Source organism: Setaria viridis, chromosome 5 (assembly GCF_005286985.2).
Source record: "Setaria viridis chromosome 5, Setaria_viridis_v4.0, whole genome shotgun sequence".
NCBI classification, from domain to species: Eukaryota; Viridiplantae; Streptophyta; class Magnoliopsida; order Poales; family Poaceae; genus Setaria; species Setaria viridis.
In genome coordinates, this window is record NC_048267.2 from 5484484 (window position 1) to 5501872 (window position 17389).

At 39.2% G+C, this 17389-nt stretch overlaps 1 protein-coding gene across 5 annotated transcripts in view; it reads left to right on the forward strand.

The window, feature by feature from the left end:
• Positions 1-17389, forward strand: part of LOC117857323 (serine/threonine-protein kinase ATM) — a 46422-nt gene that overhangs the window by 15814 nt on the left and 13219 nt on the right. For all 5 annotated transcript variants that reach the window (XR_011898344.1, XM_072294156.1, XM_072294154.1 and 2 more), the window contains 22 exons: positions 486-608; positions 834-1019; positions 1618-1742; positions 1831-1900; positions 3116-3243; positions 4128-4269; positions 4352-4492; positions 4612-4710; positions 4788-4834; positions 4995-5193; positions 5290-5508; positions 7013-7084; positions 7174-7243; positions 8230-8338; positions 8450-8573; positions 8913-9044; positions 9686-9751; positions 11533-11580; positions 13966-14070; positions 14157-14243; positions 14513-14809; positions 14897-15009. Coding sequence is in view for 4 of the 5 variants with exons in the window: in XM_072294156.1 (XP_072150257.1) it covers positions 486-608; positions 834-1019; positions 1618-1742; positions 1831-1900; positions 3116-3243; positions 4128-4269; positions 4352-4492; positions 4612-4710; positions 4788-4834; positions 4995-5193; positions 5290-5508; positions 7013-7084; positions 7174-7243; positions 8230-8338; positions 8450-8573; positions 8913-9044; positions 9686-9751; positions 11533-11580; positions 13966-14070; positions 14157-14243; positions 14513-14809; positions 14897-15009 (2702 nt within the window). In the remaining variant the exon portion in view is untranslated. The remainder of the gene's footprint in view (positions 1-485; positions 609-833; positions 1020-1617; positions 1743-1830; positions 1901-3115; positions 3244-4127; positions 4270-4351; positions 4493-4611; positions 4711-4787; positions 4835-4994; positions 5194-5289; positions 5509-7012; positions 7085-7173; positions 7244-8229; positions 8339-8449; positions 8574-8912; positions 9045-9685; positions 9752-11532; positions 11581-13965; positions 14071-14156; positions 14244-14512; positions 14810-14896; positions 15010-17389) is intronic.

Consider the following 17389-nt stretch of genomic DNA (forward strand, 5'->3'; position numbering starts at 1 on the left):
ATGCCCCTGTCTATGTACATTTGTGAAGCACATACTTGAACCATCATACCACCCTAGCCTTACACACGGCAAGCTAGATTTTTTTTCAAACACGCACTGCTAGCTAGATTCCTATTTTTTTATTTTCTGTATTGACTGCAGTTTGATGCATCTTGTCGCACTGGGGACTGAATTTTGAAAACCATTATCATTTTTGAATTTTGATAAGGCATAAGTCACATTTTTTATATCCACAAGAACATTAAGCTGCTTTACAAAATATTTCTCCCCTCACATTTCCTGGCTGCACTTTTCCATCACCTCTGTATTGCATGTTTTTTTTGCTTGGTTTAAATTACTAACTTTTATAATTGGGGGGAACAAGTTATTTATGCTTGATGCCATGATGATGTCCATAAGCTATTTTTTTCAGTTGTTACCATATTTAATATACTTAATTTTTTTCAAAGTTGTAATGTCCTATACTGCTGACGCAACTTTTACAGGTGCAAGAAATGTTTGGTTATGGTTCGGCTGAGCCAAAGAACTTTGTTGAACATTGTAGCTTATGGCTTCTGCCTTTCCTTATTCTCAGGGGTGATGCTGCTGACCTGAATTGGATATCGAAGGTGAATGCTTACTGTTATTCTAGAAATACTAGTCAGTACTGAGGTAGCATCATTTTAAAGTTACATAGAACACCACCTTTCCTGTTAAAGCATATTTCAGAGACTAAGTACATCATTTATTCAATCATATTTCTCTAAATAGGTTTCACCACACATTTTACAAATTTTGTGTTTAGGTGCTGTCTCCATGCTTTAATCCCGTTTTTATATATATTTGTGGCTCAGATTTTATCGCAACCTTTGCCCGTCATTATCAAGAGATACTTTGTTCCAATCTTCGGATTGTCCATTGCCGCCAGATGTGGTACAGGGCCAGAGAAGGACTTAGCGGAAACTGCCTTGTGTGAATCACTTTTGCAGCTCGGTGAAATTTCTGAGCTTGAGCGTGACGATCTCATCAAAAAACATATGGTATGCTGCTTGAGTAGAACATCCCTTAATCCAGACACTTTTATGATGTTCCCTAGCCATTGTATTTTATCTTGTATTTATTATCATATCTTGTAAGTATTTTAACCGCCCCTAAACAGGGTTATTTGTCGCATCATGTTTCCATGACACTGAAGTAGCATTATTTATGTTCTTTTTTTTTGTGATTATGGTGTTGTACTGTGCCATGGATGTGATACTAATTTATTATTCAAAAGGAGTATGTAGAACAGATTTGTCAGAATTGTTGAGGTCATTTTGGACCTGCGAATCGAGGATGGCCAAATCTTCATAGCTACTAGGATAATATTATCCTGGCAGTTGACATCTGTCGTCTTTGAAAATTACTGACTAAAAGTGCAAAACAGAAGTTTCATGAATGGGATGATCTTTGCATTACCTCAAAGGCACAAATTGTGCTCAATGCCAGCATATTCTCAATTTGTAGTTTCATCCTTAATTATGATATGGTTGGCTTTCATACTGTCAGAACTTTCTGGTGTGTCTATTTTATTATCTACAATTGTGTAAAGCCACTTCAAGCTTTGATTTCTTATGACACTCATTCTTCTATTTTTAGGTTTCAATTGTTGCCCTTTTGCTCTCGGTTTCATCATCTTCTCATGGGTCACAAATCCCATATTTCTCCAAGGAGGTTGTTGCACTTTCGGTGAAAACGGTCGTTGATGGATTTGTGGATACCATGTACAACCTCATTCATTGGCCGAATGCATTTCTAATAGCTACATTTTAATGCAATGAACTATAGTATCATGACTGTTTCACATTTCAGGGACGATGATTTGGCTCACACAGTTGTTATTGATAAAATTAATATCTTCCGTGCTGACAGAGTATTTAAGGTATTCTGTTTTATTTCTTATCTTATTTCTCAATTTGGAATCTCCAAAGGATAATGCATCTGTCCAGCCCCTAGATGCTGCAGTGCCTTTTATTTTAGGTAGTATCAGGTTTCCAAAATCTGGTACCGTACTATTGAGGTACCAATGCTTTTATCGTGTCAAGAAAACGGAAAAATATGAGAAAATAAATAATAGAAAAATGAAATTAAAATTTGCCCTATTAGTTTCCAAAAAAGTGTGGTTAGTAGCCCAATTACTGCATCCACTGGGTAATGGGATTGACCTAAAACTGAAAAGTAGAACCCTACTTACTGGTAGGATGTATGGCGAGATATAGACTTCATAGTTTAGCATCCACTGTTGTTGTTATGCTCGGATACATAGATAACTTCCCATTGAGCAGTTATTTTATGTGTCATCTTAGATATAATTGTTCATATCTCTTAAGTATATGGATGTATGTACATGGTACCAGGTACCTGCGTAGATGATTCTTTTGCAGTATCCTTCCTGTGCTATAAATTATTATTTTTATCTGGTACAAAAAAGGGGATATGGAAGAGTCCTGCTATACATATGACTGGACTGTATGACTAGTTCAAAGCAGGGATTAGATGGAAGTAGCTATATACACACCAGATTGTAAGGCACCAGTGTTTCTGTGTGGGTCTGAATCCTTAATTTGAACCACAGAAGGCACCAGAAGTTCGATCATACAGTCTGTTCGCATGTGTAGCAGGACTCGATTAGATTCACAACTCTGGTGGTACAACTCTGTCGTGTGTATATTTATTTCTGATATGGAACTCATCATCTAGGATAGGTCATACTTTAATGATAAACTCGAAACAACTCAGATATCAACATTTGGAAGTAAAGAAGATACAACATCAAAAGGAAATTTCTTTGTATAAGATTCAATAGTTATTGCTAGTTGCATATCCATTGTTGTCCAATTTGTTTGTATACTTGTATTTTTGCCGGTTATGTAGATGTATTTTGGTTTGCTTACACTGTGATTAGAATACTATATGTATTTTGTTCCCTCTTAGAAAATGAATCTTTCACATTTTTTCACCATTTATTTGGTATTTGGGTATATGGTGTTTGCCTTACTATCTTATTTATTTATTCTCACAAATAGTGATGCATGTAATATCTGTGGCTCATTCTGTGATTGTGACCAACTTCTATCTGCATTCTTTATTCATGCAGTTCCTACTTGCAATACACCAGCAAGTTGCAGATGCTTGCCATCCCAGGCACATGGGTAACCGGCTTTGTGCAATTGAAGTTTTGATAGATGTACTTGGACACAGAGTGGTTCGTGAGAGCACTTGCTTGTGAGTGTCTTTTTTGAACTGTTTCCTGTTTCAATACTTGTGCTGTGTTTGCAAGATGTCTGCCTGTTTGGCAGTTCGGGTAGTACAACAACTATGCAATTACCTGGCCAAAAAAAAAAATAATGTAGCAGCTACCATGGCAAAAGAATCAAGCCCCCTCCAAGAAAGGAAAAGAAAAAAAAATAGCCAAAAAAAACCACTTGTTATGTGGTTCCTCTATAATGATGCTCATGTTAACAGCCATTGGAAATACATTGTTCAATGCTTTATGAGGACAAGTAACTTGCCATATAACAGCACTTATATTTTCTAGGTTCTAAATTCCTATCTTAGTTTGACTTTATTTGCTGTGAGTTAATTCCATCCTATGAGCCTTAGTTTAATCACCGGTTGGTGTTATTAATTTTCAGAAAACACCAAGAAGGTAAGACTCATGATTATCATTTTTGGAAGATGAGAAAAAACACTTTCCTCTGTTATCCTAGTGGGTCCTGCTCTTCTGTTTTTCCTTTTCTTTGTTACAAGAAGATTTTATATAAAAATAAGTGCAGTTACCAATTGCTACATATATTGCATGCTGTAACTGATATGGTAGAACTAGGGATAGCACGAAGAACCTATTCGTCACCCTCCCTCGTACTAACAAAGATCAGGCGCCTACTAACAAACCAACTAACAGATTCTATCCAAATAGCTAACCTGCTAACAAACCTAAACAAAACTGAACCTTATCTTGTGGTACTGTTCACGCGCTACAGTACAGTGGGCCCGGGCCTAGAGCCGGTCCCACTACCATAACAGTAACTATGTCTTAGAGATAATTGTGAGTTTATATGGCTTTATGATTATCTGAACCTTCGAGATATTTTATGTTTATACTGCAGCTATATTATTTGTATAGTGGGGAACTACATCCAGCAAAAACCATTGCAAGGTCAATGCTGTAATATTTTGTCGAAATTGTTGGCTTATTTTGATGGAAATTCCTCTGCCGAAACTGTGGAAGTGCTTGGCAGGCAGCTTCAGGTGGATTTCACAAACAGTTCTCTGATACTAATTCTGTTTAATGAACTTCTGGTTACCTGTGCTTCCAACTGAACTGTTACAGGTTTTAGTTCCAAAATTGATCACTGCTTGCCTAACTAATGAAAAAGAAGAAAGAAGTGGTATTGCAGATTCATCAAGGGTTCTTTCTTTACTTCGGCAGTTGACAGTGGATGCTGATCCTATGCTTTATGATTACATAAGAGTATGCTTCATCTCCTCTATGTATCTAATGCATTCTTACTGGTAGCTTTGTGCTATTCTTTTCATTAGCTGCATAATCATTTCTTCTGTTGATTTATTTCATTCTCAATGGCCTTACAGGAGTTGGAACCACTTCCTTGTCTTGATTGCTTGAAAGATATACGAGAGTTTCACACTTCACTTTCTGCCTCCTATGCTTCAAGAGATCAGTTCTTAAAGGTTCCTCCCCTTGTTATTATTTTCTTTTTTTCCTAATGTTTATTATGAGCTGATTCATTATGTTTTACTTCCTGTAGTTTGTTAATAGGGCTCCTCATTTGCCACCGGAACTGTTCTTGTTGAGGTAATATTTACCTATTTGTCTCTGCATGTAGTGCTTTTTAAAATGGGCCTGTCAACTGGAAAGTGCAAAATATGTAGCTTAGAAAGTTAAAAAAAGTGTTATGTTTTTCCTTTTCCATTTTTCTGACATCACTTCTTTCACGCTGTTCTTGTACTCTCAGTCTTCGTATGTATCACAACAAGTTATTGTTGGGAGAAATCATCAGTAGAAGCGATCTATCTGCTGCTGATACGGACATAGTTAACTGCTGGTGCAGTGACCCAGATGTAGTTTCTGCTGTATGGACTCTTGTTGACATTTGTAGCTCATCTCCTGTAGCAAATGAAGCTTCTCCGGTGGTTGCTGATTTTATCTCCAGGGTGTGCTTTCAGTCTTTCATCCCTTTTCATGCTGCAGTATGTTGATGTGCATTTTTCTCTTCTCAGTTATTTGATTTTTCATTAATATTCACACAGGCTGGCTTATCTGATGCACATCAAGTAATATTCCATCTGCCAACCCTTATTCGAAAGCATCCTGTAGAACTACATAGTGGTTCTGCTTCCAAGGATGATAAATTGTGCTCAGACTATGGTATTTCTGATGATATTTTGGTTGAGCTTCTGAAACTTTTGAAGACTTATTTATCTGATGAATCTGTAGAGATAATAGATGCCGCTTCACAAACATTGAGGGTATGTGTTAAACATTGAGTAAAGCTCTGACAAATACTGCGACGTCAATGCTGCCGCAGCATTTTATACCTTCATACCACTTTAGAATAACTTTTTATCTAGCTTGCACACAAAAATGTATCTAATGATATTTGTGGTATGGTGATTTAATGTGCACCAAAACCACGTTGAATAGTGTCATCCAAAAAATAGCTTCCTTAGAATGCCATATATTGCAGGTGCACAAACCCTCTTCTGATCAGCCTATAGTTTTGAGTTTCTTTTCTACCCTTTCTACATTTTAATGTGTGTTGGAATTGAAACTTTTTCTTTCTCGAACACACAGGAGAATTGTGTCTCGTTGCATTAAGAAGATAGAATTGTTTGTTACAACTGTCATTCCTGTTTCTTTTTCTCGAACATGCAGGAGAGCTGCGTATCTTTGTATTAAAGAGAGAAGATAGAAAGAAACCTGGTCCCTTACAAGCAATCACTCTGGCTCACCTAGTAGAATAGAGAGATTGCAAAGAAACCCGGTCCTTCCTGTTTCTAGATTTACATTCCCACCCTACCAGAGCCTATATGCTATCCTCTGCTGGCTGCTAAAGCACCTACCCTTTTGTGCCAGCATGGCACTGGATTGAAACCTTGAGTGCTCGTTCATTTGGTGTCTCTAATAAGTGTTTCATTACTGACATTCTATGAATGCAATCTTGCATGAGTAATCCTAAGCTTGGTCGCACTGGTATTATTGGAAAAAAGGGAAAACATGTTGTGCCGTTGGGTCGCTTGTGTTGGTTGTAGTGGGATTTACTTGTATTTTGAGGCCCGGGCTTGTGTGTTGGTACTGGGGCCAATGATCAGCGGAAACTATGGTCAAGAAAACAGAGAACTAGAAGGGCTGTAGCCTAGCAAGATTAATTTATTCCTCCTGTTTGAATCTAAAGGGAGATATATGGCATAATATTCATCCATTTGTTACTACATCTATATATGTTGGCTTGCCTCTTAGATCTAGTACTCATAATCTACTATGCCTGAAACCTTTGCAATACCAAAACTTGTTCCTCACGTTGCTCAGTTTTGAGCTTACATGCGTGAACATGTTGAAAGCCTTGTTGCTCGTGTTCTATATTGGTTTGCTCTCTGTTATTTCTCCTTTCATAACACCAATCCAATTAGGAGCCATCAACTAAAGACAAATCAAGTGAACCAATAGATCTCAAGAAATTATCGTTCATTAACCAATCCTACTATCCTAGCCTTCAACTCTCAATTCTTTTTTTTCTAGGCAGATGAACTGCAGAGAAAAAAATGTTTGAATGCTCACATTTGAAAAATGTACATGGAAGGTTTCTGGTTCCTGTCTGTACTTTTTTTTTCAGATGGAGCAGAATCATTATGTTTCACAAAGTACTCTTGTGTTTTAGAATTATAAATTGCAGGAAGAAGGGCTTCTTTTTGGATTCTAGGCATCAGTAGCATCATTATCCTGCAATTCCCTTAATATATTTTTCATGCACAGGGTGTTCTGTCAACAACAAAGGGGCTCAATGCTCTTCAGAGCCTTGATTCTCTTGATAGGTCTTTACTGATGGTATGCATGAATTGCTGTATCTCATTTGTTTTGTTAATTGCATTCTTCTGTTAATCCTGTTCTCTGCTCCAAAATTACTGCACATGCAGGTTCACTCTAGAGGTGTAAACACCCAGATAGTTGAACAGATTATATTGGGCATGGAAAAGTATTCTGGTGGTGAGTGATAGCTTACTAGCGTGATGTGTTGGTTCATTTTGTTTTTACTAATTTCCTGAGCGCACTCAGTTTCGCTACAGTAAAAGTGTATGCATATGACGTAAAAATTTGCTTTCTTTGTTTCATTACGCTGCAGAAAAAGTAGCCTCCTAACTAGATGTTTTGAAGACCTATGCCAGATGTCCAAAATAAATATCCACCCATACATTGAGATTCTTGTAAAGAAAAATTTTGACTGATTGCTATTTAAATCAAGGTAAAATACATTCTGCATTTTGCCCTGGAGATTGGAAACTACAGTTTGTAAAACTTGCAAGTTCTTCTCTACTCATCTCCATACACAATAGAATATTTGTAATCAAAGTGCTCTTAATTTGGCTATTGATACACATCAAATTTCATGGGCGATTCATCTGTACATGTTGTGGACGCCTTTGTTGGGTGCACCTACAGGTGGCGTAACAAGAAGGCGCCTGCAGCTCCAGCAACTTAGGCGCTCTGTTGGTTCAGATAGGCGGCAGGTGGTTAGCAGTAGATGGTCTGGATGTTATCCAGTCCTTGGTTTGTTAGCAGCTGGCAGTATATAAGCCGGTTAGTTCATTGTGATAGGTATGCAGGGATTGAGTAATTAAGATTCAGAGCCTCTTTGAACGGAGAGTCAGACTCATTCTTGCCATTGTTTCCCTTTTCCAAGATCAATAAAGCTAACCCAGTTCCTCGCCCATAACAGTACAGTAGAATACCAAAAAAACAAGCTGTCCCTCTTGCATTGGTTCGAAATTTGTCTCTCTATAATCTGCATAAATTGTGTATTGATACTTTGTATTAACATAATTTTGATTTTCGACATCAATGAAGAGACTTTTTAAAGGTGCATCAGATGTATCTTTTTAAAATTGGTCATTTTTTATTTGGAATAAATTTGTGTTGTATGCCATTTATCTCAGATTAAGTTAACTGCTTTTTCTTGAATGTTGATTCTGTAGTTTCACTTGAAGATTCAGACATGTGGCAAACTGATGGTCGAACTTACGAGCAATGGTTGTGCACCCTAGTGAGCTCACTCATTTGCCATTGTGATGACATCATCTTGAGGTAATTTTCGACTAAAAAAAGTGATCTTAACATTGACAAAGCTTAAATATTAATACTCTTCAATAAAACCTTAAGATGTATGGCTTCTTGACATTTATATTCTTCTCATAGACTTTGTAGGAGTCTTGCTTTTCTCAAAGTTAAGGCTGCTGAGCTTTTGTTTGCAAGCACTCTCTTGAACATCGCTGGCAATGTTGATTCTAATGCTGCCATCTGCAGATTAATTTCAACCAAGGTTTGTCAATTTCCAAAATACTCCCACCGTTCACAAATATAAGGGATTCTGGGACTTTTATGAAAGAATAAGGGGGGTAGAAAAAGGCTCGCATGCCCCCACGTTAATGCCCTAGTGCCAGCTCCTGATTGGCTATATTAAGGGGGTCTGTTGGGGGTGAGCTCCTGATTGGCTAGATAAATGGCTAAATTGATGCCTTGGGGCCAGAGTACCTTATATTTGTGGACAGAATTTGAACCCTGGAGTCCCTTATATTTGTGGACAGAGGGAGTATTTGTTACTTTAAAGTTGCTATTAAGGGTTAATCTCAATCAATTGATGATCTGCAATGTGCTGTAGGTTGAGAAAATAATTTTTTCTGACTCCAATCATTCACTGAAGTCAATCCATCTGTTTTTGGATGCACTTAATGTCATTAGATCCTTTTATGTTGCTGAAAAAGCCAGAAGTTGCCCTTCTAATACTTTCCAGGTATGCATTTACTGTTGGTTTCTAATGAAGTGACATGATGCATTGTATATTTGCGTTGCATATAGTGTTTCACGGTGAAGCAGTCATTAAATTGATCGATCATTCCATCACCATGCACCACAATCAAATGTGAAGTTGTGGATTCATTTAAAACTTAATGAGTACCATCTCTGAGTTGATGAGTATCAACTATCATGGCTTATACTTCTGACATGTGTAAGCCAAGGAAAAATTGATGGACCACTGTCACTTTAATATGAAGCTTGTCTGTGATAATGTCTTGTTAATGACCTCTTTTAAGGTAAATACAGTAGGGGCCCCTACTGTGGTAAGTATATTAAATTAGTGTTAAAAAAATGTACAGAAAGAAGAAAAGAGGTCAGAAAAGATCTACAAGGGTGAAAACGATTAATGACCTCTTTTGATTCTTTTTGGTATTGTTCAGCACTTTCTAATGGCCCTCTCTGTTAGGAAAGGGGCACATGTAGCCTTTTTGATCATACAGTACCTGGATGATATTTGTTAGTTGTTACTACCTTATTCTAAATGTCTATTTGCCAATTTGCCTCAGAACAATATTATGAACTTGAGGTACTTGTTTCTCTTGGTTTCACCTTTTGAAGTCCCTTTGATCTTCACAGGATGGTAGATCCGTTAGATCAAAAAGTCGATCACCGGCAACAACTGCATCATCGTCGTGGAAGAAGGCAAACATTCTACTCATATTCTATGTTTTTATTCCAGTAATGAGCATATCACATTTATTTATCTGTGTGAGTTCGGGTTCTGTAAAGGTTCCCTAAACCTGTTTGGTACTTTGGGTTTCTAAACTCTTTTTTTCTTCTTAACATATTGATACGCAGCTCACATGAGTGTTCGAGAAAAAAAATCACATTTATTCAAGACTTCTACGCGTGTTTGTGGAAAATTTATGTTCCTGCTACTGCTATCTTTAGACAAGTTATCCTCTTGTGTCGTTTCTTTGAATGTTGTTCCTGTTAGAAACAAGAATCATTCTGTTCGGATTGGGATTAGGTCACTCAATTCCTCTCTTTGCTCTCTCTATCTCGAACACACAAGCATATGAGAGATACCATAAGTAGTAACTCAAAACTTTATAGATTCACCTACAAGCATACAACTCACTTGATCTTCGCAACCAAGCAACTACTAGTGTGATCTTCACAACCAAGCTCTACCTTCTATATCTCTTACACTCCTCACTAGCTTACCCTTTGTAGCTTCTACATTTCTCGCAGTCCATTTCTCATTCATTCACAGGACATGTCTACTACATGGGAGTGCAGGCTCCTTTTATAGACATATGGAACTGTCATACGCACAAGAGCACAACTCATCCATAGTTAAGCACTAGCTAAGACACTTTTACAACTCATGTAAATCTAGCTGCTAGTACTCAATTTCTCTTTTCCAGGAGCTAATTTGACTAATCCTTCCAGCTGCTAGAGACTTCCCATGACTATGTAAAAATCCCTAACCAGATTACACATGCATATACACATTCATGCTACACCAATACATCTACATGACAAGATTATTCCAAACAGTTCCAGGGGTCCACCACAGCAATGTCTCATCATTCCAGAAAATAATCTTATGAGACTTTGTCTCATGCATTTATAAGGCTAGACTCTGTGACTGGTAGATTTATCATGGATGTCATGTTTGACCATTGCTTTTCATAATGTTTTTTGTTATATAGAAACAAAAGCTTATGAGAAGTGATTATCAAACATGTAAATCGGAGGTTATATTGATGTCCGAAACAACTAGTTTCTTCTTTTTTGTCGAACATCCCAAACAACTAAAAAAAAGAGATCAGAGGCAAAATCATTATATGGTGCGCGCATGTTGGGAGTTGTAGCAGTGAGCACTAAGCACAGCGCCTCACAGAAACGGAGAAGAAGAGAGGGGTTAGGGTTTTCGGTGTTCGGAGTTGTTGGGCTGTATCCATAGCCAGCAGGCTTAGTGGGAGGGCCTGGGGTGGCGGGTAGTGAGGCAAGGCTGCGAGAGCACCGCCGGTCAGGGTGGTGGACGACAGCTGGTGGGCCATGCCGTTGGGGAGGGCGAGAGGTGAGGTTAGGAAGGTTGGGCTAGAGGCAGTTGTGGTGGGAGTTGAACGGCAGCCACCGGTGGTGGTCGAGGCCAGTAGCAGGGGGTGTTACTTGGTGACGTCGATGAGGAAAGGAGGAAGAGTGGACTGATGTAGGAAGAAGGAAGAAATGATGAAATGGTGGAGGAGAGGAGGAAGAAGAACAGTAGATCTGCTGCTTTGGTCTCTGCTAGTGGATAGCAATGCTTGCACACTGACTAAGGGGGGGTCATATTGCTTTCGCTTGTATGGATTCTTATTGGTACATGCATGTGCTATATTCCCGTGTCAACTGACACATGCAAACTAATGTTTATTTCTCTAAAAAGATTTTCTGCATCCAGTGTTCATTTTTCTAACATGTTTATTCTCTAGGTGTACTGGCTTTCAGTTGATTATCTTGTTGCGGCCAGAGCTGCTAGTGTAAGTGTGCTACCTTTTCATCTATTATCAATTTTTATCTGCCTATGTATTTTGTTTTTTTTCTTGTATTATATGCGATTCTCTCAATAGATAGTCATCAGATGCCTATTTAATTTCCATTCAATTTATTTTTTGAAACTAGGGACCCCAAGGTTCTATTTCTATTATGTTTTTATTGTTAGGCCTGGATCATTGGAAACCTGTATGCTGTTTTGTGGGAGTTTCCTATTTAGTGATCAACCACTAGATAGCTAACTAGCAGTCAGTTTCTCTTTTTCTTATATTTGTTTGATTCCCCTCAGGGCTTGCTCCCTGTTTTGGCTTGTGATCCTACACACCCAATACTCATGTGTTTTACGTCCCTTTTCTTTTTAGTATTTTCCTGTGGAGAAGCCCATCCCTCTTGCGGTTGCATCCTGATGTTTTTATATTCAAAATTTTCAAGTATTTTATTGAACACTTTTGTTGCTTTACTGCTTACAAGATTGTTGCTTCAACAATTTGAAATTGTTTTCTTTTTTTAGATTTAACATTTTTACACGATATGTTTTTTATGAATTCAACATTTATTTTCTGAGGTGTTGACTCAATATTTATTAAAGACCGATCATTTTTTTATCAAGTCAATATTTTATTCTAAGATCTACTTAATCAACATTTTGTTTCGTTAGGCTGGCATTTTTTTAAACATGACATTAAAAATTTCTGTGATGCTTTAATATTTGTTATGTGAGACCGTTAATTCAACATTTTTTTCAAATAGCTTGAAACATGTGGGCTTTTTTATTTTAGTTTTTGCATTTAATTCCTAAAAAAGTTCCTTGAATTTCTGTAAATAAATACTAAATGGTAATGGCACCAAAATTTAGCCAACGTTCACAACCACTCCTAGTGTGTTTAGATTTTTTTGGAACTTTTTGGCATGATCTGGATGCACAAAAGAAACCGAAAGCTAAATTAAAAACTGGTGTGCGTCCACACACGCATACAATTAAATACATCATGCAGGAAGAAGGTAGCAACTAACCAGTGCGCTGAGTTCAAAAGCGCACTAGTATGGGCCCTGTGCATCTGTGTGCCAATGCTCTCCACTGGGGCTCACACCTGCTGTTCCCCTGCGCTCGGAAGAACTGAGCAAAAAGGTGACACAAGTTGATTAACAAAGGCAAAATTTGCCACAGGATGCTGAACTTTGGTAGCATTTGCTATTTCACGCTGAAGTCATATTTAGCTGATGGACACTGTAAAATCGTGGCCATTTGCCATCATTAGAATTTAGAATAATATTTCCTTCTATTTAGGCGAGAGAAAAATATGAGGAAATGTCTTCCATGCCCCTGGAGGGTGCCGCATCCGCTTGGGCTGGTACATCTATCCCCTATCCATACACATCCCAGCGCCTCCATTCCTGCTAGTCCGTCATGACCAATGCCAAGGAACCATGTTGATCTGCCTTCGTCCCACATGGCCTCTAGCTTAGTTGGTTAGGTGGCTCTAGTAGCACTCCCTGGGTTCGACTCCCGTGGGAGCGAATTTCAGGCTGAGGTTAAAAAAATCTCCTCGTCTGTCCCACGCCAAAGCATAGGTCTAAGGCCCGGCCCAGGTTGTTGGTCATCTCACACGGGCTACAGTGCCGCTATGTAAGGCTGGGGCAGGGGTTCGGGGATTTTCTCGACCTGCGTGAGAAGGTCTTCTTCTTCTTAGCAAAATGCCCGGGGGCTGTCTTACCCCCCGCAGGTTGAGTTTTGAATGGGACTGCTGCCTCCATACTTGCTCGTATCCCACTGCTACAATGCCTGTGCAGACTGTCAATCCAGGGCTCCTGCATCGCCTCAGCATTCCTCTCGTTTGTCTCCCTGACCCTCCTCACTGCGCCATCTCCCTGACCCACTCCTATTCTTGATCTCCAGTAAGGAAGAGAGATCATCAGATCAGCAAGAAAGAGAAGAAGAGAAATCAGTTGTGCCAGGTGCACCTCCAGTCCTTTCACTTAGCTCTAGTTGAGAATTAATCCAGTCTTAAATGAAAGCTTATAAATCTGGAGTCTGGAGTATATCTCCTACAAACATCTCCTTAAGGATTCCCCTTTTTGGTTCATGTCATTCCTATGGAAGGAACATTAGTAATACATAAAAGAAATAAGCTTTCACTTCTGGAAAACACTGATGATCAACTGATAGACAATGCATGATAGGTCTCCTATGGGATCTAAGATGTTCCTGGCAGTTTTTACTTGAAGCTTATTATCTGCAGCCTGCTCGAGTTGCAGCAGCGATAGCAAAATGCTTGCCTTGTGGGCTTCTGAACCTAAAATATATATTTTTTCAAGTCTGACTCATATCTAAACAGATGATTGTGTTGACGATGGCTTCTTAATCTTCCCAGAGATGCTCATGTGACTTCACTGCACTAATGTATGTTGAACTATGGTGTGAGGAACAATTCAACAGGCTGGCAATAGGACCTCCAGATTTTTCACATGAAGAGTCGGTGAGCCCTCTTTTTCGTTTCTCCATGTCTTTTATTTAGCTCTGTCATTATGTCACATGTTGATTTATACTTTTCACTGTTTTCAGCTGCCACCACATGTTGGTCTGTTGGTTGCTGCATTTACTCGCATAAATGAACCTGATAGCATTTATGGGATCACACTAGCCAATGAGGTTATCTTTAAACTTTTTATTTTGTTAATTTTCAGTTTTATGCATGAGCTCTGTCGTGCTTAAGGTGGCTGTGGAAAGTTTATCTGCTGGCCTATTTTCTGTTATAATCTTTCATGCATCCCCCCCCAATTTGGGATATTGACAGCCTGCAAAGCGTCGAAACTCTGTTGGTTATTTTAAGTACTTTTTTATTTCTAAATTTTCATCGGATATGTTTTACGATTTCAAAGTTATGTACCAAGGTTGTTATTCTTGTTGTCTCCTAGCAGATAACATCTCAGATCATCAGATACGAGCATGAAGGTGATTGGAGTAGTGCTCTTGAATATTATGATTTACTCGTAAGGTCAACACCAAAGGAGCACCTTGGAAATTTAACAGGTTCAGTGTTGACTGGATCATCTGCTTCTAGAGCAGAAGATAAGATGCTGAACTGCAAAATGCACAAAGGTCTGATGAGATCATTGCAGAAAACTGGATGTAGTCATGTGCTTGATGTCTACTGTGAAGGTTTGACGCACCTAAAAGGGTCTCTTCAACAAGATGCAGAGTTTATTGATATACAAGTTAGTATAGCATCTCTCGTATAACATATTTGCATTATATTACCATTTTTTATTAATTTGCTACCTGTTTTATCATCTACCTTGCAGTATGAAGCTGCTTGGAGGGCAGGAAACTGGGATTTCTCTTTTTTCATTCCATATTCATCTCGTTCTTCAACCCGCACCCAAAGTTATTGCCTTTTCAATGAAAACTTACACAGGTTCATAATTTCCATTATCCCTTTTATTTGTAGTCAACATTCTTTACACTTTCGATCTGAAACAAGGGCATAAATATCTGTAGCATTGTCTTAAATTTAAATGTTATAGTAACTAATTATTGATCAAGCCTTTGGACCTTCTAGAATAAAATTAACTGAGGTTCCAGATAGGCTTGAGTACCAACAATTTAATTTTTATAATACTAGAAAATATTCATATTGTTGTTGTCATATCATCATCAAAAAATCACTGTTTTCATGTAAGGTATGACTGTTCTTAAGATAGAATATCTGTAGGCATTAAGCATTACTCACCGGCAATGTTACCCTAAACGCTAAACAGTCGGTCACCTACCGTTTAGCTCTTTATTCGTTCTAAACGGCCAATTAAACAAGTTAAACGGCCATTTAACAGGCTAAATGGGTGATTAAACGGACACGGCTAGGCACTGTGTAGCGTGTAAATAGGCTAAACGGCCGTGTATGCGAACACTGCTCGCCGGAAGCTATATCATGAAGTGTATGTGATATGGCTAGTTTATTGGGCAAGGAACACAATAGCAGATCGGCAGGTACCTACTCGCCCTCCCTGGGAAGCTCTGAGTTTAAGGTCTGTCTCTGCTTGATTCTAATCTATGGCGCCTAGGGCCCTTATATATTGAGCCAGCCAACAACTCTTATCTGACTAGGACTCTATCTCTAATCTAATTCTGTTACAATTCTTAACTAAATAGGAGGCTAATCCTTATCTAATTCTAACTGATCTGCCGAGCCAGGATTGCCTGGCCCTTTGTTCCTTCAGTGGAACTTCTTGCCAAAGTTGTCCACAACAGTATGGCTGTGTTTCTTATCTATAAGGACAAAGTCCATTTTACTCCCTTCACCTTCACTTTGTCCGTCCCACCCCCTCACCAAAATGTTGGCTTAATTTACTCCCTCATCCTATTGGTACCGGCTTAAATTAATACTAAGTGGCATTTGCATCTGGTTTGTCCTGCATGGCATGGTTTTGACCATTTCAACTCAAAGTTGTCTGACGTGGAAAGCTTTGCCAGAGCTGACCTGACCCAAGCGCCGAGCCCATGCTTTTCAACTTCCAAGCTGAGCTGCTCTGCACCTACTTTGTCGCTACCAACAATGCTTTATCAGCCAAGACAAGTAGATGTGTTATGGCTAGATTAGTGGATACTAATGGCAGAATAGATCGGCTAACTCGCCCTCCCGCAGGAGGCTCTGAGATGCTCTCTTGATCTATTTTCTGCTTGCCTAACCTATAACTCACGGCTGCCTTTATAGACTAGGCACCTAACAACCTGCTAACAAATCTAATCCAAATAACTAACTAATCTTATCTGCTAACAAACTAACTCTAATCTTATTGCTGCTGAACTGGTGGCTCTGGCTAGGGCCGGCCCACTTGCCATAACAAGATGACCAGCATCTTCCCTCTCCCCGGAGACGCAAGATGCGATACGCCTTCTGCATCATCCCCCAAGTCCGCAACAGTGTCCCCTTCTCTCCCCCTTGGCTTCTATTCTTCCCTTATGTCAATTCTATTCCGAACATGTTGACTGGCATTTGGTTCAAAACGTGTTCCTGCGTGTTCCTGCTGGGAATCATTTTAACTGTTTTGTGGCAAGAATAAGGTGCTGCTGATGTACTGGTTGATGGCTGAGCATCTATTCTGTTGCCTCAATTGAAAAACCTTCATGCTGCATCGTTTTCCTTTCTCTAAAGTTGACAAAAGAGCATGCAGATTAGCAGGATGCAAGACTTGGGAGTGCAACCTGTGTGTTCCTGATGGCCTGCAAGTAGAACATGTGCTTCTACTGCCTTGCAGTGCTTGGATTCAGCCTGTCATGCCGTGCAGTCTAGAGCGGTTCTGATGACGTGCCGTGCAGAATGGTTGTTAACGGTGCATCACTGAGTGGACGACATGCCAACAGAAGAAACAGGTGCAGCGCGGCACGGCCTGGGACACCTGGAGCGAGCGACCGATTACGCTGATGAGCAGCCGGGCTTGCAACCCACAGCTTGAGGTGTTTGGCACTGTGGATCGGCTCAGTTCTGGAAATGCAGTCCACATCATACAGATGAGTTAAGACCAGTGAAAACCATGCCACGTAGGACAAACTGGATGCAAATACCGCTTAGGGGTTAATTTAAGCTGGTATCAATAGGATGAGAGAGTAAATTAAGCCAACATTTTGGTGAGGGGGGTGGAATGGACATAGTGAATAGGCGAAGGGAGTAAAATGGACCTTTTCCTATCTATAAGTTCCTTTTTAAAACTCATTCATTATTTCTTATCTGTAGGAAAGTGTTCTTGAAACGTTTATGTGATTAGCTTATTTCTGGGTTACAAAGAAAAGTTATTTGT